We start from the raw sequence: 26,221 nt of genomic DNA, 5'->3' as shown, positions 1-26,221 counted from the left end.
AGGTTAATAATGGTTTAGGGCTTATATGGGATAGAGTTTCTTCCTTTATTAAGATAGTTAAATAGGATAAATACTCATCATTTCATAAATTTACAACAACAACAACAAAAAATTAACCTTTATTTTATAATTGAACACAATTTTAATATGATGTTCATGTCATTTTTAAAAGTTGTTATTCATTAAGACGGGGTACACGCGCAAAGCGCGTACCCTAAGACTAGTATATATATAGAACTTACGTATAACCAAAAAATGAAGCCCTCATAAATGTGGGACCTAAAGCGGTTGCTTTACCTGCTTTATGGACGGGTCACCTCTACTACCAAAGATTTTTTCATACTCAGGACTCGCACCCACAATCTCTAGATAAGGAAGAAGTAGCCCCATTCACTGTCCCATCCATTCATGTGTTTGATAGTATGAAAGTTCATTATGTTGGATGCTGATCGTAAAGCCCAATTAGGCTTCTGACGATATTAGGAATAAAATAACTTGTTAGAATTGTGTGATAATAAATATTAAATGGAATGTAATTTATTGAACGACTAAATATTTTTCATTATCTTAGTATAAAGCTAGCCAGTTATAATGAGATAATTCACCTCATTTTAGCTTCAAAATACCATCAATTTAGTCCCAATCATATCAACAACAAAAAAAAAAATCTATTATAATTCCCACATAGTCTGAGGAAGATAATGTTTACGCAAACCTTACTCCTAAGTTGTGAAGGTAAAAAGAATGTTTCCAATAAACATTACAAGAAATGAGCTTATTAGTGGCGACAAAAGTCGCAACAGAAAGTCACAATGTCGCCACAAAAGATCTTTAGTAGCGACTCTATTGTCATTGAGTATACTAAGTGGCTGATACTTATCCGTACGAACATAAATAGTCGCCACTAAAGATCTCTTTTTAGCGGCGACTTTGTCGCCACAAATGGTATAGTAAGATCTCTCCAAAAATTGGCTTTGAGAAATAATTGCCACTGAACATTACAATTGGTGGCGACTAAGGTCGCCAGTATAGGCATTTAGTGGCAACTCTAGCTGCCACAGAAAATTATTAATTTAGCGGCAATATTAGTCGTCACAGAAAATTTCACTTTTGTCTCAACGTGTGTCGCCACTGATGCTATTCGGTTTTGATGGCAGCTAAGAATCGCCACAAAAAAATACTTTTGTGTCAGCAAAAGGTCGCCACAAATAAGCTTCGTTAAAAATTTAATCACTAGAAAAGCAGTTTTTTAACTAAAATTAATACACAATTTTTTCATATATTTATGCTAACCGCCAAACAATAATACAACCCATTAATATTATGAAATCTGAACAGTAGAATCTTTTCATTGCTAAAAGATCAACGCAACATAAAAGTAGTCGATACATTATCATTGTGCGTACAAACAGCAAAACACATAAATAGTCTTCATATACGCCAATGTATTCTATCATATGCAAAAATAATAGTCAGCAAACTAGTCCAATATCTTCAAAGTACTCCAACATCTTCAAAAACTCCTTGAACAACTTCATTTCCCCATTGTTGAATATTTCATCCTTGCTATTAAGAAAAATAAAGACACACATTATCAATATATGCGACATGTAAAAGGAATGCAAACTCTAAGTCAAGTGCTAGAAGAGAGGTCGGATATCACTTGACAGAATATAGTTCAAGGTTTATGCATTAGGGACAAATAGAAAACTAAATAACTAACAACTAATTAATTGCAGTTTCTCATTATTAATGAAAAAATAGAAAATAAAAAGATTGATTGCATTTTCTCATTACTACCAACATCGATATTAAAATAAAATATAAGGACTAAACATTTACATTTTTTCATTACTACTAACATTGATATTAAAATAAAATATAAGGACTAAACATTTGAAAGTATGTAGAGAAGAAAATTATGTTGTCTTAGTTTATTGGAATCTCTTCGACTCAGAGAGAAACTAATTGGTACATAGCACATCATCTACAAACTTATAGTTGTATGGAAGAAGCAACAAGATAAGACTGATAAATCTGCTATACACCTCATGAAGAAAATACTCAGGATGCTAGGAACTTATAGTACCTTTTGATAAAATCCTAGCAAGGGAACTTAATCTCTATAACATAATTTCAAGTTCATTCCTCGTCTTGTCTTCCCTAAACAACTAAAGAATTTGACTTCTATGAATGTCAAAAATGTTATTGGCCACTCATATCCATGTATGGAAATTGAACTCCACCATATTCTGCTTGCAATTGATAATCTAGAGGTCTTTTTACAAAAAAGTAGATAATAATAGGACCTAATGTCAGCACACTTCGACAAATCTAACTCGATGCATTATAACAACAATAAATCAAAACAGGGAAAGGATCAAATATCCTATACTTTTAGATTGCCAAAACTATGGGGGAGAAAGGCATAAGATGCTTAGCATTAAAGTGAACATGGAGAATAAAGGTCCATATTATTTCACTGTAAAAATCCAAACACCCAAAAAATACATGTTTACCTGTTGCATTCTTATTATTATCGCATCCACCTTCACTTGGATCATTTTGTCAAATTGTATATCCATGTGTGAGCGCTCCTCTTCTAGTTTCCTTTGCAACTTAGAAGCCACTTGTTCTTCTAATTTTCTTTCCAAATCAGCTCAGGAGTAAGCTGCTCCGTTGTAGCCACTTCTGTACCTGTACCGGCTTGAGCAGCCGAAATATTGATACTGGGAGATTGGGGATCGGCTGAAACACTCGAAGATGCACATTTGGGGATTCGACGATAAAGATCGGACAACGATCTCACTTTCCTCCTCATATTCGGTTTGACTTATGTTCATTCGCTCTGCGAGCGGAGCAGTATACCGAAAAAAAGAAGCGACTACCTTACTTAAGCAATTCTTCTTATTCTTATTCTTTCTTAGTTGAAGTTCCCCTTCTCCGGATTTACCCGGTGAGCACAACTCTTGCTCGGGTAGGTGGTGCCGGTTTCCGGCAACTTGCTAAATTCCACCATGCAGCGGCCATCGCCTACCCTAATGCTCCTGCTCCGGACCTTACTGCTGGCTTTGAGCTTTCTTGCATGGCAGAAGACATACTTGCCTCTAAGTCTACTTGTTGCACACGACTCTTTTTCGAGGCCTCTTTTCGTATCCTTTTCCACGAACATAGCCAGTTCGTTCACCAAGTACAGTTGTTAAAATCTCATCTGCACTCATTGGATGCTCATTTTCTTCAGATTGTTGTTGAGCCACAATTTCTTGGAGCTGCCCCTCTAATTATGGATAACAGTTTATACTATAAAATAGGAAGCACATTACAAGAAATAAAATATTGATGTCAAGAAATTACATAAATTGTTGTGACTGTGGACCAGTGGCGAAGCTAGAAATGTTTCCAAGGGTGTTCAAACTTGAAAGAATTAAAAAAAAACTTCCACAAAGGGTGTTCAATATAGGTTTTATATATCTAAAATTGATATTTTACTTATATACACAGTGTAATTTTTTATAATTTTTCGGCGAAGGGCGGTCAGTTGACCCTTTGCTAAAGGTGGCTTCGCCCATGCTGTGGACCAACCACACCAATACTCCTTGGTCATTTTTTCGAGTGTGTTGGAGTTCCCAAACTCGATCTGGGGCTGCCTTTGTTCTATTATCAAGATTTCTCTATGATTTATAACAATACATGAAAATAGTATATATTTATAACCTCATAATAACATCAACGAATTAGAAATAATTATATAGTGGTTGGGATAAATGCATTTGTACCGTCGATTCCTCCACTTCGGCAAATGAATTTGAGCCACATGAGTGTTTAGTTGTTTGTTTCCCCCTGTTTAGTTTGTTCCTCTCACTCATAGCCTGCAATTAAATAAATACATTAAGAGCCAACATTTAAATAGTAATTTATTATGCATTTTTATTATCAAGTTACCTTGAATGCTGGACTTCCAAAATGTTCTACCAAAAACACCCAGTCTTCAGGTGTAACATCATCTGGCCTATGAGACAATCTCTCTTCATCAGTATCATAGAGGGAGTAGTCAGCATACAGTCGAGTCTTCCATGCTCTAAAAAGCGTTTGCATAGTATCGACCACAAGAGCTTGCAACACATGTTGTCGCATACCACTAGCTTCAAATTTATCCTAAGAAAAATATGTAAAGCTATTAAAAGTAAATATAACGTGTGACACAAAAGTCGATTTGACATTAAAAGTAAATTGTTACCTTAATCTTCAACCACATTGCTTCTCCATGTTTTGCAATTATTGCCTGCCAATTACCATCTCTAAAAGAGATAGCACTTCGCATAATCAAGCCACAATAGTTAACAATATCCCTAGACACAGGACCCACGACTCTCATAATGTCATCTGGAATGACAATAGGAATTTTACTTCCGTGCTTTGTTTTCAAGTCCATTTGTAAAGATTTATATTTTCCTATGCCTTTCTTAGATTTGTTGCACGAAGCTGTGACACAAAAGATCCACATGAACCGTTGTTAATAACTCACTGTTGTCATTATTATTTTACTAAATAGAATCACTTTAAGCATTTCAAAAAAGCAAACAGTAAGATATATCTATTTCAGTATATCTATTCCAAGAAGTTTTGCTCAATAAATGTGGATGAATATTCAAAGGCTAGTTTCCAGGAAGTCAAACAGTTACCAACATGTTGAGTAGGTAATTGCCAACATGTATTATTTTCAAAGATTCATATTGCTCCCCAAAATACCAACTAAAATCATAATTCGACTTCAATAAAGAACTAACCTAGCCACTATTTTCAATCTCCGGAGTTGGATGTGCAGTTTCAACAAAAATCTGTGATGAGTGTGACTCAATCGGAAGTCCATGACGAGAGTTACTTGATCTAGTTTCTATTGAAGCTCGTGTTTGCGACTGAAATGCTTGTGGCAGTGACTGTTCCTGAGATACTTGTGACAGTATTTGTCTCTGAGATACTTGTGGCTGCGATTGTGTCCGAAATCCTCCAATGTTGCCACATCCGCGGCCCTTTCCATCCCTTCCACCTCTACCTCGTCCAATTCCTGTCATTTAATTTCCTGCAGCATCATATAAGAAGTATGAATAAAGATTCATATTTTAGCATAACCTATGCATAGTCCAAACAGAAAAAATATATCAAAGAATAATATAATTATTCTCTTATAAAGAGAATCAAAACCAGCAAGATATAACAATCCAAACAGAAAAGAATAATACAATTATTCTCTTGCAAAGAGAATCAAACCACTTAATAAGTTTTAAATATTACACATAAGACTCACTTTAAATGTCTAAATAAGAACTACTGTTTATCTAAATCCCACAAAAAGAGCAACCAAAAGTGATGTAAGAAAAATCCATGGAAAGACATAAGAAATCTATTTTTTAGTCACTCCACATCACTGCCTTCTATGTCAATGTCATCTTCTTCACTTTCTTCACCCTCAGACAAATCTATACCATTGTCATTAATAAATCATCTTCCGCATTATGCACACTTTTCTGAGCTTGTTCAGTTGCATGATTATGAGTAATGCTTTGTGGCTCAACATCACCCCTATGTAAAGATACCACAATATCATTTTCTTGATCATCGGTACGCAACATATTAAATTCAACTTCATCTTGTTGATAAGCTTCTTCATTCATTAATGCTTCATCATCAATCTCTATACCACTATCATCCTTTTCAGGCATATTAAAAAGATCGCGAGGATTTGTCTTTACAACAACAAGCCATTCTTTGTGAATCATGTCATTCAAGTAGAAGACTTGTTCAGATTGAGATGCCAACACAAATGGTTCATTTGTACTCAAGACACAACGAGTGTTCACACTTGTGAAATCATATTTGTCAATCTTATACCCTTTTCCTAAATGAGCCACATTCCACCAGTGACACTTGAAGAGGTAAACTTTCCTATTTCCCAGATAAGACAACTTGTAAATGTCCTCCAACACACCACAATATTCCTTCTCAGAGTCTGAATCATCTCCTCTCACAAAAACTCCACTGTTCTGCATTTTTCTTTTTGACTCAAGATCTTTTGTCTGAAACCTAAATTCGTTCACCATCAATGTGGAATATCGATGCTAGGACCACCTGCTAAGCTTATAAGCTCATCACTTGCATGTCCTTGAGCAGATAGTTAAATGATCTACAAAGATAAACAACACCATCATAACCAATAATATCATGGGATAGTTACGCTTATATTTAAAGTGATTTGATTAGACACCTACACGTGCACAAAACCAATCAAGAAAGTCATTGTTATGGCTTTCATCTCTCATTGAACTTTGTCTTTCAATCTCTCTTTTGTGCTCCCTGTATTTAAATAATAAATTTAGATAAAATAATGTAATTGAACTCTTTATTTGTAAACTCTCTTGGAACTAATTAAAAACTTACTCCATAAATGACCAAACTTCTTCACAATTTTGAAGCACATACATGCATACTTGTTTGAACTCATCAGTGAGATAATGTAATGGCATCTGAACCACCTTTTGGTCGCCCACAGTTTTTAAAGATAGACATCTCACCATTTGATATAGATTCATCATCATTCCTAGCTGGTCTATTGAATTTAGTTGAGATATTTTTTAAGTATCGTGAGCAAAATGTGAGGCTTTCTTCTGCCAAATAACCTTCTGCAATAGAACCTTCAGGATGAGCTAAATTGCGAACATATGACTTAAGTATCCGTAAGTACCTGTATGCAAATGACTTGTTAATATAATGTATCATTCAAAAAGTATAGCATTGAAATATATAGAATACATTGCCTCTCAAAAGGATACATCCACCGATATTGAACAGGTCCACCAAGCTTTGCCTCTCTTGCCAAGTGAATTGGCAAATGAATCATGACATCAAAGAATGCCGGAGGAAAAATAATTTGAAGTTTGCATAATGTGACAGCAATTTCAGCTTCTAGGATATCAAGATCTTCAATTGTCAGGCTCTTTGAACAAAGATTCTTGAAAAATTTGCCCAACTCTATAATTAGTTCAGACACCTCCTTGGGTAGCAAACCACGTATTGCTACTAGAAAAATATCTTACAATAATACATGGTGATCATGGCATTTCAATCCATGTATTTTTTTATCATTTATGGTGACACACCTTGAAATGTTTAATGAAAAGACATCAAGAACCTTTAAATTAGCTAAGAAGCTGCATACCTTTAACTTTTCTTGCGAGGACAATGCATAACATGCTGCCGGTAACAAAACATTGTCCCCTTCCTCAATTGGATGTAACCCTTGCCTAATACCAAGGTCAACCAAATCATATCTACTTTTCAACGTGTCCTTTGTCTTCCCAACCATATTCATTACAGTTGATATAATGTTATCGGATACATTTCTTTCTATATACATCACATCAAGGTTATGTCGTAACATAAGAGTCTCCCAAATAAGGCAACTGAAAAAATATACTTTTCTTCCTCCAATTATAAGCATTGTTGGATACATCACACTTTCATTTTTGACCTTTTGCCATAAGTCACATTACCCAAGCCTTGTAATTGCGAAAGTGCTTCATCACCTGATAAAGAACTAGGTGCAACTCCCATTTCCACTTTTCTATCAAATAACCTCTTATTTTTGCGCCGCGGATGGTTCATTGGAAGGAAGCGACGATGACCCATATAACACAACTTACTACGTAAGAAAATCGAGTGTGTATCTTTATGGCAACATGGGCATGCAAGCTTACCTTTGGTTGACCATCCAGAGAGGTTTCCATATGCATGAAAGTCATTGATTGTCCACATGACAGTTGCACGCATCATAAAATTAGATTGTGAATATGCATCATAAGTCTCCACTCCATCCCATAATTCTTTCAATTCTTCAATCATTGGTTGCAAGTATACATCTATATCATTGCCTGGACACTTAGGGCCAAGAATAAGCAATGTCATCATGAAATATGAATTCTTCATGTAATCCCATGGCGGCAAATTATACGGAACGAGTACGACTGGCCAAATACTATGATTGGTACTCATGTTCCCATAAGGTTGGAACCCATCACTTGCTAAACCTAATCGAACATTTCCTAGTTCTGCTGAAAAAGTGGGATGCTGATCGTCAAAGGATTTCCATGCCATGGAGTCCGATGGATGTCTCAAGACACCGTCATCAATACATTCCTCTTTGTGCCATCTCATCTTTTTTGATGTCTCTTTTGCCATGTACAATCTCTGTAGTCTTGGTTTGATTGGAAAATGCTGCAAGACTTTATGAGCTACTTTCTTGCCTCCATTTTCTTTTGACTTCCATCTTGGCTTACTACACTTAGGATATGATTCGGCATTGGAATACTCACGCCAATATAAGATACAATCGTTCTCACATGCATCAATTTTGTTATACCCCAGGCCTAAGTCTCGAAGTACTTTCTTCGCTTCATAGAAAGAATTTTTACAAATGATCCTTCTGGAAGAACTTCTTTAAAGAAGCTCAACAATGCATCGACAGATTTATTGTTCCAATGATTAAGACAATTTAAGTGAAGTAGTCTAACTACAAAAGACAATGACACTTTCTTACATCCAGGATAAATCTCTGTTTCAGCATCTTCCAATAACTTATAGAACTTTCTTGCATACACGTTTGGCTCTTCATTGTCCCTTGAAAGACTATTCATATCCTCCATGTTTGTATACCCAAAAGCATCATGAATCATTTCAGGAATATTATCCTCTTCAAAATTTTCATCGTTTACTTCATCATTGTTTGCAGCATTAGAATTTTCAACTCTCACTAATACTTCTCCATGCAAGTCCCATACCTTGTAACTCTCCCAAAATCCCTTACCCAACAAGTCTCTTCTTACTTGGATTCTTGCCTTGAATACGGTATTTCTACATCCTTTACAAGGACAACGAATCACGGTACTCACATTTGGTTGACTGTATGCCCAACCAAGAAAGTTGTCTATCCCTTCAATATACCTGATGTCCCATCTATTCTTAATATTTAACCAACTTTTATCCATTTTTATTTTCTACAATAAAAAATCCAACCAATTAATAAGTAAAAAGTGTAATGTGATCAATAATCAGAACAAACAAAGTAATATAGGCATGTCTTGAACTATACAATTCTGGCCGAGTACAAATACTAGCAAAAATACATCCAGTAACAAAGAATTTCAGTTCCCATATATGACTATGCAAAGACTCTCAACCCACATCTCGTATAAGGAATAGTAATTGCTACTATTAATTAGGTAGTTGCTTTACAAAATAAAATAATTTCAATAGTTACATACAAAAAAATAAAAGATACTACCTATTAAAAAGTTTAGACAGAAATTTAATTACACAAAACTACTTTTATTAGCTTAATTTTAACTTATTAATAATATTCAAAATTCAATGATAAAAAATAAATAAAAAATCTATACAACCTAGCAGTAGCAAAAACAGAGAAATCAAATAAAGAAAAAAGGAAAACAAGGTAAACATAGAAGTGAGATAAGCAATATAAACTTTTGCCTCATAGCTTCAGCCGTAGAAGCTTTTGTCACTGGAAAAGTCGAAACATTCAACTTTGAACACAGCCAAACTGGGTAATAAATTCGGACTCAAATACCCAAGATTAACCATTCATATATATAGAGATAGATCAAAAAATAAACAGAGAAAAAAATATTAATAAACCCACAAAATATCACAAAATTTTAGGAAATAGAAAGAGAAACAAACCCAATTTGGTGAGCAAGTAGAATGAGAAACAGGCCTAGGACATGGGTTCTTCGCAGTGGCGAAGCTAGAAAATATTTCAAGGGTGTTCAAACTTGAACAAGAAAAAAAAATTCTCAACAAGTAGGTGCACCGAAAAATTTAAATCAAACAACGTGATATCGAGCTAAATTATAAAAATACAGGTAATAGTACAAACAATTGGATAAATCCAAACTAATATAAAGAAGCGTCGAAAAAAGATTCTACTTATTACAATTGTACTCGACGAGGCTTCATCTATTGAAATATTTTTATAATAGACTCATTAGAAACAATACTAAATACTTCTCTTTCTGCATAAGGCACTATGCAACCGCCTAAAAAGTCATCATCCATTCGATTCCGCAAGTCATTTTTGATAAACTTCATTGCTGAGAAAGCTCTTTCAACGGTTGCAGTCAGGCAGAAGCAACGCAAGTTTCACTAAGAGGAATACAAGAGGATAAACCGAATGCTTCTTTGTCTTAACTAATTTTTTTGAAAGTTCAGAAAGCCCATTTAGATCGGAGAACCTTTCATCAAAATCACGAACATCAATAATATAACTCGCAAACTGATTCTCAAGAGCACTCATCTTAAATTCATCAAAGTCATCAGGATACAATTCAGCATCTTCATTATTTTTCTGATATCAAAACTTGAAAATGAGTCAACTGGATTCAAGCAAGCAACTCCATGAAGCAAATCCGTCGTCGCTTCATCAAAACGATCATTAAGTTCTTGAAGTTGCCAATCATGAACTTTACAAAACACATCAACACGATAATGATGAAAGACAATATGATCAGCATGTTTTCGTCGTGATCTTCCAGAGTTAACATATAGATCATCAAAATTAGGCACCAAAATATCATGCTTGATACAAAATGTAGATACTTTATCAACAAATAAATTCCATTCATCATCCCTCCTTAAAGTTTGCAATCTTTTCTTTGCTACTTGAACTAGTAGCATGGCATTTGCAATATCTTGCTCTTTTTTTGTAAGGATACATTCAACTCATTTGTGATTCCCAAAATATCTGTCATTAAATGCAACAAGAAAGCAACCTTGTATGTTTGACAAGCTTCGAGATACCCCGATGCCTTAGCTCTATCATCTAACGTACTTGAATCTTCAACAAAAGTATCAAGAACATCAACAATAGAGCCAAACATACGAATAATGTTTCCAAATAACTTGAAGTGAGATCCCCAACGAGTATCACCGGCTCTAACAAGACCAAGTTCTTGATTCAAGCCTCTACCTGTTTTTAGTTCACCCATATCTAATGCCTCTTGGAGTTTTTCGTTTTGGGAATCTCGAAATTCATCCACACGTTTAAAAGATGCTCCCAACACATTCAAAATATTTGAAACCAATAATACAAGTTCACCTACTTGAACACACTTCTTAGAAATCGCAACAAGAGTCAATTGAAGTTGGTGTGCAAAACAATGAATAGAATGAGCCGATCTACTTTCTTGTTTAATCAACTTTTTAAGACCTTTAATATCACCTTGCATATTGCTTGCGCCATCATAACATTGTCCACGTATAGAAGATAAACTTAAAGAATGATGAACAAGTACATCGACAATTGCTTTCTTTAGAGATAAAGCACTAGTATCTCGAACATGAACAATGCCAATAAACCTCTCCATCACACTTTCTTTTTTATCGATATACCGTAAAACAATAGCCATTTGCTCTTTGCGTGACACGTCTAAAGACTCATCAACTAATAAAGCAAAGTAGTCACCATTTAGATCCTCTATTATAGCCTTAATAGTTTCTATCTTACATGCGGTCACAATTTCTTTTTGAATATCTGAAGAAGTCATCTTATTATTTTTTGGAGCACGTTTCAACACAAAGGGTTTAATCTTATCACATTTATCAGCATACCATGAAAGAATTTCAATAAAATTACCCTTGTTCAATGACGTTTCACTTTCGTCATGACCGCGAAATGCAAATCCTTGATTCAAGAGAATCCTTACCACATCAACTGAAGCATTTAAGCGAACCCAATACTCACGCTTAGTTTGATCAGAATGTTTCTCAAATGCAGCATCAATAGATTGTTTTTGCCGCATTAGATCGTCACAATTTCTATCTGCTTTATTATGAATACTATTTGGCAAACCAACATGCTTCTTAAAACATTCTTTTCTGTTCCAATTCCTAAACCCTTTACTCGAAAAAACATCACCACCACCTTGATGAATACTTTCTCCCTTAAATAAATAACAAGGTAAACAATATGCAACATCGGTACTTACACTATACTCCAACCAATTAAATTCATCAAACCATATAGGATTAAAACAACGCTTAAATCCAGAAAAGTCAGATTGAGGGAAGTCATGATATCGAGGTTGGCAAGGACCACCTTGAATGTATGCCCTCCTTATTTCATCGCGATGGTTTGGATGATACTCCAATATTGGAGTTCTTTCAGCTGGATCGGACTGTGGAATAATTGTATCAATTACTTCTCTGTTAGATTGATTTTGAGAAGCCGAAGATATTTTTGGTACTTTGTTGTAAAATTTCAACAAGTTCATTGCAACTTCAATTCCTGAATGTATAAAGTAGTTAAAACATATTACTCCTCAACAATTAAATAAACAAAAGGAACGGTTTGTGTTTGAACTTACAACAAGCAATATACATAAATGCTAATTAATTACTCACAGTGTACTGTCCCAAAATGGCAAAAATATTTATCATATAAAAAATCAGAGAAATTTAACACAACTGAAACTTTGAAGCAAAAAAGGAAAAGAAAGACAAGAGATTCGAAGTTCGAACCAGTTCAATGGTGGAATGGAGTATTCGGATTTCGGACAGTCGTCAGTCGGAGACTCGGAGTAACACCGGCGAAGATGGAGAGCAGCAAGAACTTACAAACGTAAAAGTTCATTGGCAGAGAAATCGAAGAAGATGGAGATTTTGGTCTACCTAGGTTTCGGTGAAGATGGAGATGGAGATTTTGGTCTACCTAGGTTTCGGTGAAGATGGAGATGGAGATTTTGGTCTACCTAAATTTTGGCAGAGTAATTTAAGAAGGCAACAAAAATTTGTGGAGTGAGGAGTTCAAACTTGCGCCTCTAAGGCATTTTGACCACCCTTTGCCACTGGGCTATGCCTCTTCATTGTTACAAGGATGTTCAGTATGTATTATATATATATAAATCCTAATATTTTACCTATATACCCGGTATTATTTTTCGACGAAGGGTGATTTTGCTACACTGTACCTTTGAGTCTTTAAAACGTAGGGAAGATGTACTTTTTTGTTCATTTTACTTTTTGTCCGGAGTCTTTTCCTTTTTTTAATAAAATAAATGTATTAGTGGAGACTAAGTTGCCACAATAGACCTTTTAGAGGTGACGAAATATAAAATCGCCACAAAAACTTTTGGAGCCAAATTTTTCCTAAGCGGGAATTTTTTTATGCCTTTTTGTGGCACATATTTGCTGCGACCTATGTAAAGTCGCTACTAAAAACGTATATTTTTTTTTAGCAACAAATAAGTTGTCACAAAATGTATATATTTACTGTGGCGACTTTGGAGAGTCGCCTCCAAATCCCTTATTTTTGTGGCAATAAATTTTGTCGCCATTAAATACTGTCATAAATGTGGGACCTAAAGCGATTGCTTTACTTGTTTTATGGACGGACCACCTCTGCTATCAAAGATTTTTTCATGCTATCAAAGATTTTTTCATACTCAGTACTCGCACCCACCATCTCTGGAGTCATTATGTTGGATGCTGATCGTAAAGCCCAATTCGGCTTCTGACGATATTAGGAATAAAATAACTTGTTAGAATTGTGTGATAATAAATATTAAATGGAATGTAATTTATTGAACGGCTAAATATTTTTCATTATCTTAGTATAAAGCTAGCCAGTTATAATGAGATAATTCATCTCATGTTAGCTTCAAAATACCGTCAATTTAATCCCAATCATACCAACAACAACAACAATTTTTTTTTTTTTATTATAATTCCGAAGATCACAAATTAAACTACTAACGTATTGGCAACAAACACTAAGAACAACTTCCAAATACAAAATATAAACTTTCTTTATACATACTAACATATCAGAAACAGTAAGAACAACTTCAAACACAAGATACAAGCATTATTTACACACCAAAAAACAACAAACATAAAACTCAAAAAGCTGAAAACATGACAGAATTAACACTAAATTCACACACAACCAGCAACAAACTAAAAGCTGAAATATTTCACTCTATACCATCTAATCAACTTCTTCAATCTTAGGTCCCGTACCAGTAGTACCACTAGCTCCACCTCTGGTACCGCCACCCGGCATTTGATCATCATCCATAGAAACACCACCACCTGCACCACCACCGCCGCCGCCACCTTGATACATTCTTGCAATTATAGGATTACAAATCCTTTCAAGTTCCTTCAACTTATCTTCAAGTTCATCAACTTCAGCTAATTGATTCTTATCCAACCATTCTATAGTTTCTTGAACACCTTTCTCAATCTTCTCTTTATCCTCAGAACTCAATTTACTTGCAATTTTCTCATCTTTAATTGTATTCCTCATATTATAAGCATAATTCTCAAGTCCATTTTTTGCTTCAACTTTCTTTTTCACTTCTTCATCTTCAGCTTTATACCTCTCAGCATCTCTCACCATTCTATCAATCTCATCTTTACTCAATCTCCCTTTATCATTTGTGATTGTAATCTTGTTCTTTACACCAGCAGTTTTATCCTCAGCAGTCACATTTAAGATCCCATTCGCGTCGATATCGAATGTAACATTGATCTGAGGAACCCCTCTTGGTGCTGGTGGAATACCAGAAAGTTCAAATTTTCCTAAAAGATTGTTATCTCTTGTTCTTGCTCTTTCTCCTTCGTATACTTGGATTAGTACACCAGGTTGATTATCTGAATAAGTTGAAAAAATCTGTTCTTTTTTAGTTGGAATTGTTGTATTTCTTGGTATTAAAACAGTCATTACTCCACCTGCTGTTTCAAGTCCAAGACTTAATGGTGTAACATCAAGTAAAAGCAAATCTTGAACTTTTTCATCACCTTCACCAGTCAAGATTGCAGCTTGAACTGCTGCACCATATGCAACAGCTTCATCTGGATTTATACTTTTACATAATTCTTTACCATTAAAAAAATCTTGTAAAAGTTGTTGTACTTTTGGTATTCTTGTTGATCCACCAACTAAAACAACTTCATGTATTTGAGATTTATCAATTTTACCATCTCTTAAACATTTCTCAACTGGTTCCATACATTTCATGAACAAATCCATGCACAACTCCTCAAACCTAGCTCTTGTTATTGTTGCATAAAAATCAATTCCTTCAAATAAAGAATCAACTTCTATAGTAGTTTGAGTTGTTGATGATAATGTCCTTTTTGCCCTTTCACAACCAGTTCTTAATCTTCTTAAAGCTCTAGCATTTCCACTTAAATCCTTTTTATTTTTTCTCTTAAATTCAGTTACAAAATGATTTACTAACCTATTATCAAAATCTTCACCACCTAAATGTGTATCACCAGCTGTAGCTTTAACCTCAAAAATTCCTTCTTCAATAGTTAAAACTGATACATCAAAAGTTCCACCACCTAAATCAAAAACAAGAACATGTTGTTCACCAATTCTTGAACTTTTTTTATCTAAACCATAAGCTATAGCAGCAGCAGTTGGTTCATTAATAATTCTCAAAATATTCATTCCACTTATAGCTCCAGCATCTTTAGTTGCTTGTCTTTGAGAATCATTAAAATAAGCAGGTACAGTAACTACAGAATTTTTCACTTGAAACCCTAAAAAATTCTCAGCTGTTTCTTTCATTTTATTCAATACCATTGATGAAATCTCCTCAGCTGAAAACTGTTTTTTCTCACCTTTGTAACTTACTTCTATCATTGGTTTTTCACCTGGTCCTGATAAAACTTTGAAAGGCCACAATTTCATATCACTTTGAACAGAAGGGTCAGTAAATCTACGACCGATTAAACGTTTAGCATCAAAAACTGTGTTGTGTGGATTCATAGCTACTTGATTCTTGGCTGCGTCACCAATTAAACGTTCAGTATCAGTAAAAGCAACATAAGATGGTGTTGTTCTGTTGCCTTGATCGTTTGGTATGATTTCAACTCTGTCATTTAACCATACACCAACACAACTATATGTTGTGCCGAGGTCTATTCCTATTGCTTTTCCTTCTTTGGTCGCCATTTTTGTAGAGGTAAAATTTCAAGATTCTTTGTTGGGGTTGTTGGAAATAGTCTGGAATGTATAATTTTGAGTTTGTTTGAGTACTATATATAAGGGTTGAGGAAAAATGGAGATGACTCTAGACGGTCGTACCAAAATAACTAAAACTTTTATAAGGAGATAAGTCACTAAATTTTACGTGTTTATCTAAATATAATAACATGAAAGTTATTAAATTATTTTATTTTATAGTATATAAAGTCATTAAAAGAAAATATACAAGATATTTTTTATAATACTTGAGTGTAACCGGTGAAGTTAGTGTTCACATGTTCGAGTCATAGAAATAGTCTTTTATAGAAATGTAGATTAACGTTTCGTATAATAGGTCATTGTGCTCCGACCTTTTCTTGAATCCCGCACATAGTAGGAGTTAGTGTCGGAATTAGAATTTTCGTTAAGGGATATTAAAATATATAAAAATAAAAATACCAATAAATTAATGAAAATCAATATATATATATATATATATATATATATATATATATATATATATATATATATATGTATATAAAATTTATATTTTAACTTATTTAGACAGTGTATTTTTTTCACAAAAGGGTATCATTTGATACCCCTTCCTATAAGGTGACTTCGTCACTAACAGGAGCTTAATGCATCGAGCCGCTCTTTGCTTGAATATAATTGAATGAAGGGGTCCCTCGACGTAATTGATAAAGTACAGAAGATCGCGAGATCGATTTATAGAATTAATCTCTTGCGTAAATATAGGGTACAACTCTTCTTCGGACCCAACACGTAACAGAAGCTTAGTGAATCGGGAAAGAGTGGGGAGTTTTATGTATGTACAGAAAAGCCCTTGGTGATATTATATTATGGGGTGGGAAATGAGGGGTATTTTGGGAATTACAGATTAGGTGGAGAGGTGGTGGTTATCTAAAATTTAGGCGGCGGTGAAATGGTGAGCTCAGGCGGAGTGAGTTGTCAAAAAATTGATGAGTTGTTTGAGATGTGGAAGTTACACGTAGCTTTTGTTAGACTTGCAAATACAAGTACTATGTTGTGAAGTAAAGTATTTGGTTCTTGTTTCTTTTGACAAGAGCTGAAGTAAAGTCTGGAATGTATACAAGTAGCTGATGTGGGTAGCTACAATTGGGCTAGTTTGGGGCTAAGAGATGAATAAGTATATTAACCCAATAGTTATTCATCTCATCACTTAAATTAAAAATAGCCGGAAAAATATAATATATACATAATTTATATATTTATGTATATAACTATATATAATAAATGTATAATCTATGTATATAGCTAAAATAATTAAACAATAAATATGACCGGCTATCTATATAAAGATCCCTAAGATAAATAGTCCAAGTGGAACTTGGGTTTGAATGTAATGAGCCCAATGCGGATGTGATTTGGATCTTACGTAGTCGGAAAAAAATCAGAACTAACCAGATTTACAATTAGTAATTGAAAAATAATCATAGTTTTAAAAGCAATTGAAATTTAATCATTTTTTTATGTAAAGATAAAGTATGAACAATAATACCCTGAAAAGATTCCAGCATAATATGCTGGAGTTTGAATTTTTTTACATACGAGATTCCAGCATAATGTGCTGGAGTTTCAACATAATATGCTGAAGTTTGTATGCTAAAAATAGCGTGTAGTAGCCACTAATTAACGAAGTCTTTAATTTTTATCCACTAATTATAATGCTCAGTAAAAATAGCCACTACTAATAGAAAAAAGACAGTTTTACCCTTTCTTCAATTCTTATATTCTCAAACCCTTGTTTTATTCATTCAGAAGAGGGAAAATTTGAGAGCGAATATTTCAGGGCTTTCGTGTGTTCTCAGCATCTGTATCATCCTCGCATGCAAACGAGCTGTAGTTAATCTTTCTCCTTCTTCATCTTCTCTGTCATCTTCTCTGCATCGAACGATTGAACTGGTAATCTTTTTTTCTTTTATGCATTTTTATTTTTGTATATGTGTAATCGCGATCAATGTTGTGTCAAATATGTGTGAAATTTCAAAAATGATCATTATAAGTTGATAAGGTGTCGGAGAAGTAACGTATTTTTGTGATGTTGTTATTTTGAACTTTTTGGTATTGAAATGTGAAATGTGTTTGTGGTTTAATCAATATATTTGATTATGTAAGGACATTTCTTAAAAATAGTCGTAGGAATTCATAAGTTAACTATGTTTATGAATTTTTAGTCAACTGTGTTCATAAAAGATAAGGATCAAATGACATTAACTTTTGAACTTGGAACTCAAAGTAAAGGACTGAGTGTCCTTAACTTTTGAACTTGAAACTTGAAGTTAAAGACCAAGTGTCCTTAACTTAGGAACTTGAAAGTTGAAGTTCAGGACCTAGTGTCCTTAACTTTTCAACTTGAAACTATAAGTTAAGGACTGCTTGTTCTTACTTTTTTAACTTGTAACTCTAAGTTAAGGACCAAGTGTCCTTAACTTTTGAACTTGAAGCTATAAGTTAAGGACTGCATATTCTTACCTCTTTAACTTGTAACTCTAAGTTAAGGACCAAGTGTCCTTAACTTTTGAACTTGTAAGTCAAAGTTCAGGACTAAGTGTCCTTAACTTTTGAACATGGAATTCAAAGTTAAGGACCATGTGTCCATTAGTTTTGAACTTGAAACTTGAAGTTCAGGACCAAGTGTCCTTAACTTTTTAACATGAAACTATAAGTTAAGGACTGCATGTCCTTAACTTTTTAACTTGAAACTTGAAGTTAAGGACCAAGTGTCCTTAACTTTTGAATTCCAAATTTGAAGTTCAGTACCTATTGTCCTTAACTTTTCAACTTGAAATTTTAAGTTAAGGACTGCTTGTCCTTAACTTTTTTACTTGAAACTTGAAGTTAAGGACCAAGTCCCTCCAATTAACTGTAAGTCCTAATCTTTATTTTTTTCCCCTTCTTTGTAATGTGATAATGGAAGGAGATCGTGTGTTCGAGTTTGATGTTTGACGTAATTTTATGATCTATTGGAAAGGATATTTACAGTATAAGGAAACAATCAAAAGTTTTTTGTCAAACAGGCAGTGGAAGAAGTTGAGGGATGGTATTTTCAGAAACTTTTTCCGATTACAAAGTGTGAAGTTCCGTGGTAAACTTATTCACTGTGTATTGCTTTCAGAAATTGTAAATAATGACTTTGATTCGATGACATTCAAGGTTTTTAACCGTGAAATTAAGTTTACACGTGACACATTTCATATAATTACTGGTTTGAAGTGTTATTCCTCATCGGACATCAAAGGTTTACATGAAAAAGAGAATAGGCTTTTGAAAGTCTACTTCCCCGGAAAGGATAAAGTTGAGTTGGGTGATTTGTTTAATTTTATTACTAGTCACCCACATGGTACAACTGCATCATTTGTAGGCAGCGATGATGATGCTGTGAAGTTGGCAACAATTTATTTTGTTGAATCTATTTTGATGGGCAAGTTGAAGAATAGGAATGTGTCTGAGCAGATAATGAAAATTGTAGACGATGATGAACTCTGCTCTTCTTTCAACTGGGGCTCTCTTTCTTATGAAACTTTATTAAAATCATTGAAGAGTTGTTTGAAGCCGAATGAGAATGAGAAAGAGAAAGACAAAGATAAAGACAAGGATAGCTACACTATACTTGGCTTTCCTTTTGCCTTTTGTGTTTGGATTATGGAAGTAATTCCTATTTTCCAGGAAAAACAATTTGTGAACTTCCAAGAATTTGGTTATCCTTGAATGTTGTGTTGTTCGGAAATGAAATTTCCACAGTATGATTCTCTGTGTAAAAAATACTTCCATAATGAAAATGTAAGTTAATCTAATTACTAGCTATTTTTTTTGTTTATTTGTTTTAGTTCTAAAAACTTATGTTTATTTTTTGTTATATTATAGTTGTATAAGTTGATCGAGGTGTCACCATTTATTCCTGTTCAAGAGGATGCAGAGCCTATTAGTGTTGGAAGAGCCAATTTCTCAAGATCAAAGCTCAATTCCTTCTTCCACACAATTTGATGAAGTCATGCTTAAGAAAATTGTTAAAGTAGGTTTTCTCCCTTTGAATAGCATTAGTTTTTTATTTGATTATTTTTTGCGTACGAGACTTTTTTGTTTTTATATTTTTTGATTCAGAGATTATGAGAGAGTTTTAAGTACTCAGATATTATCAGAGAATTTTAAGAAGGATCTGCAAGCTGAAGTTACTAGAATAAATCAGAAAATAGTTGTATCAGAAAAAAAGATTGAGAATGAAATCATGGTAATATCATTAATTTCAGTTAAGGACCAAGTCCCTCCAAATTGAAAAGTTAAGGACACTTGGACCTGCACTTCAAGTTTCAAGTTCAAAAATTCAGGACACTTGGTCCTAAACTTCAAGTTGTAAGTTCAAAAGTTAAGGACACTTGGTCCTAAACTTCAAGTATTAAGTCCAAAAGTTAAGGACATACAGTCCTTAACTTACAGTTTTAAGTTCAAATTGGATGTGGTAATATCATTAATTCGTGGTACAGAGCCTACTGTTACAATTAACAAAGATGCAGGTGGTGATGAACGTGGTGAAATGGATGTGCATACAGAAGTTCAGTATGAAAGTGATTTTAGAGATGCACATCTAGATGATGAAACTGAGAACGTCACTGATATTGGGAAAGGTTAGATATAGATTTTAAATTTTTTTCATTGAAATTTATATTCAATAACGTAATACATATAAACTTTTTTGTGATTAAAAATATTTGTATAAGGTTAGATATAGATTTTAAATTTTTTTCATTGAAATTTATATTCAATAACGTAATACATATAAACTTTTTTGTGATTAAAAATATTTGTATAATCTATTGATGGAGTGGAAATTCAAGATGTAAGAGAATGTCAAGACCAGGAAAATTCAAAAGAGACAGGAGTAATAGAAAAAATTTGTAAATGTGGATTGCAATCTCAGGAGGAATTAGAAAGTCCATTGGGAACAAGTGTCAGTGAGATTGTATGCAAATGCTTAGAAGGAACATATGATCTGTCTACACATATAAAGAGAAATTTGGAGTTCAAACTTGTGCCAATCAAGGTTAGATAAAATTTTCATTATATTGAATGTTAGTTTTAGTGAATTATTAGAATGGGTATTAATTGCAAATGTTACAGAATCTTTTGAAGCTGCAAGGGAAGAAGCTGGAGTGAAGTATCAAGAGAAAAGTGGAGTACAATCTCAAGACGTAGAAAATACCGAAGGAACAAGAAGAAGTGAGATTGTTTCCAAATGCATAGATGGAACATGTGATCTCTCTACACCTCCCTCTCTTACGTACAATATTGGAACCCAAGAAAATGCTAGTGAAGATAGTGATTTAATTGGGATGATCTTGACTATTGCAAACGGTTAGACAGTATTTTTTTAATTTAATACATGTTTGTTTTAATCAAAAATTAGTAACAAGTACTAATTGTGTTAACTCTTGTAAATATTTTACAGAATCTTGTGAACTTGCAACTGAAGAACATGGAGAACAATTGCAAGATAAAGAAAATGTGCAGTTGGAAGATAAAGAAAATGATGCAAGCAATGTGAGCACGTGATTTTTGCTTCACACGACAATCGCTCCAAAAAGAAATAAAAAAATATATAATTGGCCCCGCTGTACAATTTCGGATTTCTGTGCGGCACCTTGTGGATTTATTTGTGATTTTGGCCCATTCTTATTTATTTACTTTATTAAAATAAAATTCAAAAAATATATATGTGTCCTGCGTAATTCAAACCGTAATTCGGTCGTTAAATAGAAAATCGTGATTAGGCATTTTCGTCCGTGATTTTATTTGGTTTGACCTTACCTGTTTTGAAATATTTTAGTATGTGTGCAAATAATTGTATTTGAGTGTGTATTTAATTTTAATTTGATTTTTGGCTTAGTTTTGTTTTAAAATAAATAAGAAAAGAAATAAAAATAAAAAAAAGAAAAAAGAAAGGGCCCTTTCCGGATTTGGGCCAATTTGTTAAAATTGGCCCAACGAACTCAGCCCAAGCGGACAGCCCAAGCCACCAGTCCAAACAGCCCACCCCCAGGCCATGAAACGACGTAGTTTAACACCAAAGCTACGTCGTTTCGATGCCAACCCATCACAACCGTTTAAACCAAGCCGATCCAACGGTCCAAGATCAATCCCCATAACCCATCAACAAACCCGACCCGTTTACACCCGGACCAAACCCAAACCCTCAACACTTGAAACGACACCGTTTCACTTAAGACCATCAGATCCAAACCGTAGATCTAGATTGATCTAACGGTTGAGATCAACCCACCCACTAACTATATAAGCCCAAATCCTTACCCTACCCCCCCTATCCAATACCCCAGCCTCATCGTCTTCACCCAAACCCCCGAACCCTAGAGCCGCCCCTGCACACTCTCACCAGAAACCCGGCGGCCTGAACGCCGGTGACCTTCCCCTTAACACCCTAGAACCCCCTTGCCATCCTGAACATGGATCTGCTAACCATGTAGTCCGAACCATCCCCTAGGTCCTCGAATCTTCATTTGAAGATTCGAGTTAAAACTCGTTTTACACCAACCAACCCCAGCTTCACACCAGACACTCCCCAGGCCCCCCTCGTGACCAAACCATACTTGGTTTGGTCCGAATCTGACCAAGGAAGCCTGAATCCCGGATCTGAGCTTTGGAAATTTTTGTATTTCTTCGTCACTGGTTTATACCGGTTCAACCGAAGAGGTTAAGGTCTAATGGACTTTAATCAAAGTGTTTCTCATCTGAGAAACACTTCGATTAAAATCCATTCAGCCTTAAGAAAGGTCTGTCCAAATCCGAGTCGAGGTTTTGATTTTTCAAAGATTTGAGGTGAGTCTTGTTTTCTTTTCCTTTTTTAGTCCGTGTGATTGGTCTTTAAAAGTTTGTTCATATTTGTGTTAATTTTATCAACTTTTGTTTGGCCACTTTGTTTGAACCTCTGTGTTTGTCTGAGTCCCTCCCCTCCTATTCTGATAAGGTATACGTACTGGTGGTATTCCGAATTTGTACTGACTAACTGATTCCTCAGAATACAATTCTGTTTTAATCAGTATAAGTTGAGTCATGTGTCCCATACTTCTGAATGTTTGATTTTTGGCTACGATTGTGTATGTTAATGCTAATATAGTCGAGTCGACAAATGTCGTCAATTAGTTTCAGTAGTTCGAATGTTAACGATTGAACATTTTGCCTGCTGCAACTTTATTTGAATCTGAAAATAAAAGGATAGATTGTTAAGCTGCAATCTGAATTGAGGGCATGTGCACTTGTGCACAGCATGTGCATTGTGCACTTGTGCACAGCATGTGCATTGTGCACAGCCTGGTTCCTGCACAAAGGCCCCTTTTGAATTAAAAATAGTTTGACAGCATGTGCTGTCAAAGCACACCCCTGCTGCCCATGCTCTACTTTAGTTTAAGAAATATTAAACCTCACTTAAAAGAGTAAGACTGTCAGGGAATATCATGGGGGGATTTTGTTAATACTTAAATAACTAATGGGAATCTGAAATGGAAATGCACATGGGAGGGATTGGGGTATTCTGAAAAAAGGCTGTTAAAAAAGATAGTTTTGAGGTTTATAAAAGGGGGGGAGATGTACAGAACAGGGAGGGAGGACAGACTGGATCTTAAAGGCTGTAAAGAAAAAAAACACAGACAGAGATAGAGGGAGGGACAGAAGTAGGAGAAGGAAAAAGATAGAGAGGAGACAGAATTAGAAAGGGAGATACACATAAAACACTGAGATTTGAATGCAGAGGGCTTTGAGTTCTGAAAAACAGAAGACTGGGAAAGATTTTGATAATTCAAGAATAAGTTCAAAACTGAAGATTAATATTAGATTTTGAAAAGAAAGAAGACAGGGAGAGGGGTAAACAGAAAGTCAGCATCTATTTCTGTTTTGTTTGTGCAAATCTCAGTTTGTTCAAACTGTTTCAATCAACTCTGTCGTCTTTCAATTATCGGCTGAGTTCATTGGTTGATTCATATTGTTTGCTTCTCTTGGATTTGGTCTGCTTGGAGTTTCTTGATTCTATTGGTTTGTGCTGCTCGTTTGGCTATTTCTTTCCATTGGCCATAGTTGCATTTCTGCACTTGAGCTTTTTCTGCTGCTGCTCTGTCCTGCTGCTATTGCTAGTCCTGTTTATTTTGCTGCTGATCTCAACATCTTCTTCTTTTTCTCCTGTGCACATTCAGCATTTCCAGGTACACATTTCAGGCCCATATTGATGTAATTGAAACAGCTTGAAAGCATGAAATGAAAAAGGTTGAAGAAGTTTAAGTATTTTTGTAATACTCATAGTACATTAACAGGCCTGTGAAAACTGATCAGTTTTATTCAATGGTTCGAAAGTATGTACTAATATTCGACTGAGTCTACCCTTTTGTGTTTTAGCTCGTTGGTTGTTGGTTAGTATGGGCATGTACACTTCGATCTCATACAATACTGTTTCTGTTTCACTTAGTTTTTTTTAGTTAAGACTAGTCCACATAAGTTTAGCTAAATTCAACTCAAGAAATGTTCGGAATTAAGTGTTGTATTTCGTTAGCTCACGCATGATTTCTTGTCAAAAATAAGCATTTTACTTCGCCAGTATCTCCTTTAACTTAGTCCAAATAAGTTTTAGTAAGTTCAACTTGAGGAATGTTCGGATTAAGTATTGCATTTCATCAATCTCATATGTAATCTTTTGTTCAACTGAAGCATCCTCTCAAGGCATGACGTTTTACTTCGTAAACAGTTAATCAGAAATTGATAAGAATCCGGATTAGGCAAAAGCATATAGTTAAATTAGCATATTCCTTTTCTCTTAGTTTTAGGGACAAACGTAACAGAAATGTAGTCGCTTTAGGATACCCTTCTAAAATAATGAGACGAGCCTCGCCAAATAAAAATGCAAATTGTGGGGCCCTCAATAAATAACCTTGATAATTATCTAGAATTCAGGATGGGTCATTTAATAAATCTCATGGCCTTCTCAAAAAATAATAACGCGTTAGACTCTTTAGGCGCGGCTTAATTAAATCATATTCTTAAATTCGGGTGCACATTGATGTGACCCAAATCCAAATCTCAACGAAGTCAAAATGTGTTGACGATCACGGGCGCATTGATTGTGACGTGGTTCGAGATGCATTTTCACGACGTTGCAATTCTATAAAAATAAGTGATAATGATAAAAGCGGTTTAAACTTAATAAAAGCACGTAAGTCATAACATGTATTTAAATCAGATATTTAGCCATTATAACAATTTAAGCGACCGTGCTAGAACCACGGGATTCGAGGGTGCCTAACACCTTCCCTCGGGTCAACAGAATTCCTTACTTAGAATTTCTGGTTCGCAGACTTCACTTGGAAAAGTCGAAAATTTCCTCGATTTGGGATTCAAGATAAACCGGTGACTTGGGACACCAAAAGCCAAACCTTTCCCAAGTGGCGACTCTGAATTAAATAAATAATCCCATTTCGAATATTGTCACTTAAATTGGAAAAACTCCACCCGCGCATCTAACCCCTCGGGGCGGGGCGCGCAAAAAGGAGGTGTGACAGCTCTGGCGACTCTGCTGGGGACTAATGGACCCAGAACCACTGGTTCAGGGTTCAAGAATTCGAGCTTAGAATAATTGTTATATTTGGCTTTATTATCTGATCTTTATTACATGTTTTTGCATAATGTGCTAAATGCTGTCTTTTACCGCTTTGATATTATCTGAACTGTATATAAACTGTGCCGAAACCCTTCTCCTCTTACCTCCGGGGAGAAGCTCGCTGGTCGAGACTCCCTATTCTGTTAATGTCAATACCTAAAATAAGAAAGAGGACGGACAAGTTACAAAGCCGGACGATCTCGCGGGTCCCCGGTACGTAGCCCCTCCTCGACTCGAGTTGTCCGCTCGGGTACACGGTCTAGAACAAATACCAAGGTTTAAACCTAGTATAACGAAACTTCATGCCGGATCCCTAATAGGAACGCTTATTTGCATCACATTGCATTTGACTTAGGGGGACTCAACACCGGGGTTGGGTCCGTCTAGGACAGGCAACCTGAAATGGAAAGACCATCATGCTGCATTCCTATCTGTGTTATGCATTTATTTGCTTCGATTCCGCATGTCGACCGGTTCCTAAA

General features: G+C 34.9%; 4 protein-coding genes and 1 long non-coding RNA gene across 5 annotated transcripts; 1 reads left to right on the top strand and 4 right to left on the bottom strand.

Moving 5' to 3' along the window:
* Positions 1 to 1,303: 1,303 nt before the first annotated feature.
* On the bottom strand, positions 1,304 to 2,660 carry LOC104233068 (uncharacterized). The gene is made up of 2 exons (XR_712517.2): positions 2,520 to 2,660; positions 1,304 to 1,566 (listed from the first exon to the last, which is right to left on the bottom strand). It is a non-coding gene; the product is annotated as an uncharacterized lncRNA (long non-coding RNA).
* Positions 2,661 to 3,558: 898 nt separating this feature from the next.
* Positions 3,559 to 9,803, bottom strand: LOC104222355 (uncharacterized). Its single transcript, XM_070162919.1, has 5 exons — positions 9,751 to 9,803; positions 4,788 to 5,080; positions 4,238 to 4,482; positions 3,943 to 4,155; positions 3,559 to 3,869 (listed from the first exon to the last, which is right to left on the bottom strand). Exons 3-5 carry the CDS (start codon positions 4,430 to 4,432, stop codon positions 3,735 to 3,737), a joined length of 543 nt encoding a protein of 180 aa, XP_070019020.1. The 5' UTR covers positions 4,433 to 4,482; positions 4,788 to 5,080; positions 9,751 to 9,803; the 3' UTR covers positions 3,559 to 3,734.
* Positions 9,804 to 9,998: 195 nt separating this feature from the next.
* Positions 9,999 to 12,811, bottom strand: LOC104222356 (uncharacterized). Its single transcript, XM_009773585.2, has 2 exons — positions 12,586 to 12,811; positions 9,999 to 12,352 (listed from the first exon to the last, which is right to left on the bottom strand). The coding sequence occupies exon 2, from the start codon at positions 12,336 to 12,338 to the stop codon at positions 10,734 to 10,736; it is 1,605 nt and encodes a 534-aa protein (XP_009771887.2). The 5' UTR covers positions 12,339 to 12,352; positions 12,586 to 12,811; the 3' UTR covers positions 9,999 to 10,733.
* A 1,237-nt stretch (positions 12,812 to 14,048) lies between these two features.
* On the bottom strand, positions 14,049 to 16,033 carry LOC104222357 (heat shock 70 kDa protein-like). Its single transcript, XM_009773586.2, has one exon. The coding sequence runs from the start codon at positions 16,031 to 16,033 to the stop codon at positions 14,054 to 14,056; it is 1,980 nt and encodes a 659-aa protein (XP_009771888.1). The 3' UTR covers positions 14,049 to 14,053.
* Positions 16,034 to 16,991: 958 nt separating this feature from the next.
* LOC104222358 (uncharacterized) lies at positions 16,992 to 19,798 on the top strand. The gene is made up of 3 exons (XM_009773587.2): positions 16,992 to 17,066; positions 17,849 to 17,992; positions 19,073 to 19,798. Exons 1-3 carry the CDS (start codon positions 16,992 to 16,994, stop codon positions 19,796 to 19,798), a joined length of 945 nt encoding a protein of 314 aa, XP_009771889.2.
* Positions 19,799 to 26,221: the final 6,423 nt, after the last annotated feature.

This window comes from Nicotiana sylvestris, chromosome 11 (genome assembly GCF_000393655.2).
Source record: "Nicotiana sylvestris chromosome 11, ASM39365v2, whole genome shotgun sequence".
Lineage (NCBI taxonomy): Eukaryota > Viridiplantae > Streptophyta > Magnoliopsida > Solanales > Solanaceae > Nicotiana > Nicotiana sylvestris.
The sequence above is the reverse complement of the archived record's forward strand: the minus strand, read 5'-3'. Positions and strand labels throughout refer to the sequence as shown.

What these genes read in the sequence shown, in the direction of transcription:
- LOC104222355 (XM_070162919.1), bottom strand. Translation starts at nt 4,432, where the DNA reads ATGGACTTGAAAACAAAGCACGGAAGTAAAATTCCTATTGTCATTCCA. An exon ending in CAATGTGGTTGAAGATTAAG is followed by an intron (nt 4,156 to 4,237) that starts GTAACAATTTAC and finishes TATTTTTCTTAG; the next exon opens with GATAAATTTGAAGCTAGTGG. An exon ending in TTGGAAGTCCAGCATTCAAG is followed by an intron (nt 3,870 to 3,942) that starts GTAACTTGATAA and finishes ATTTAATTGCAG; the next exon opens with GCTATGAGTGAGAGGAACAA.
- LOC104222356 (XM_009773585.2), bottom strand. Translation starts at nt 12,338, where the DNA reads ATGAACTTGTTGAAATTTTACAACAAAGTACCAAAAATATCTTCGGCT.
- LOC104222357 (XM_009773586.2), bottom strand. Translation starts at nt 16,033, where the DNA reads ATGGCGACCAAAGAAGGAAAAGCAATAGGAATAGACCTCGGCACAACA.
- LOC104222358 (XM_009773587.2), top strand. Translation starts at nt 16,992, where the DNA reads ATGGTGAGCTCAGGCGGAGTGAGTTGTCAAAAAATTGATGAGTTGTTT. An exon ending in GGAAGTTACACGTAGCTTTT is followed by an intron (nt 17,067 to 17,848) that starts GTTAGACTTGCA and finishes TTATTCATTCAG; the next exon opens with AAGAGGGAAAATTTGAGAGC. An exon ending in TGCATCGAACGATTGAACTG is followed by an intron (nt 17,993 to 19,072) that starts GTAATCTTTTTT and finishes GGATATTTACAG; the next exon opens with TATAAGGAAACAATCAAAAG.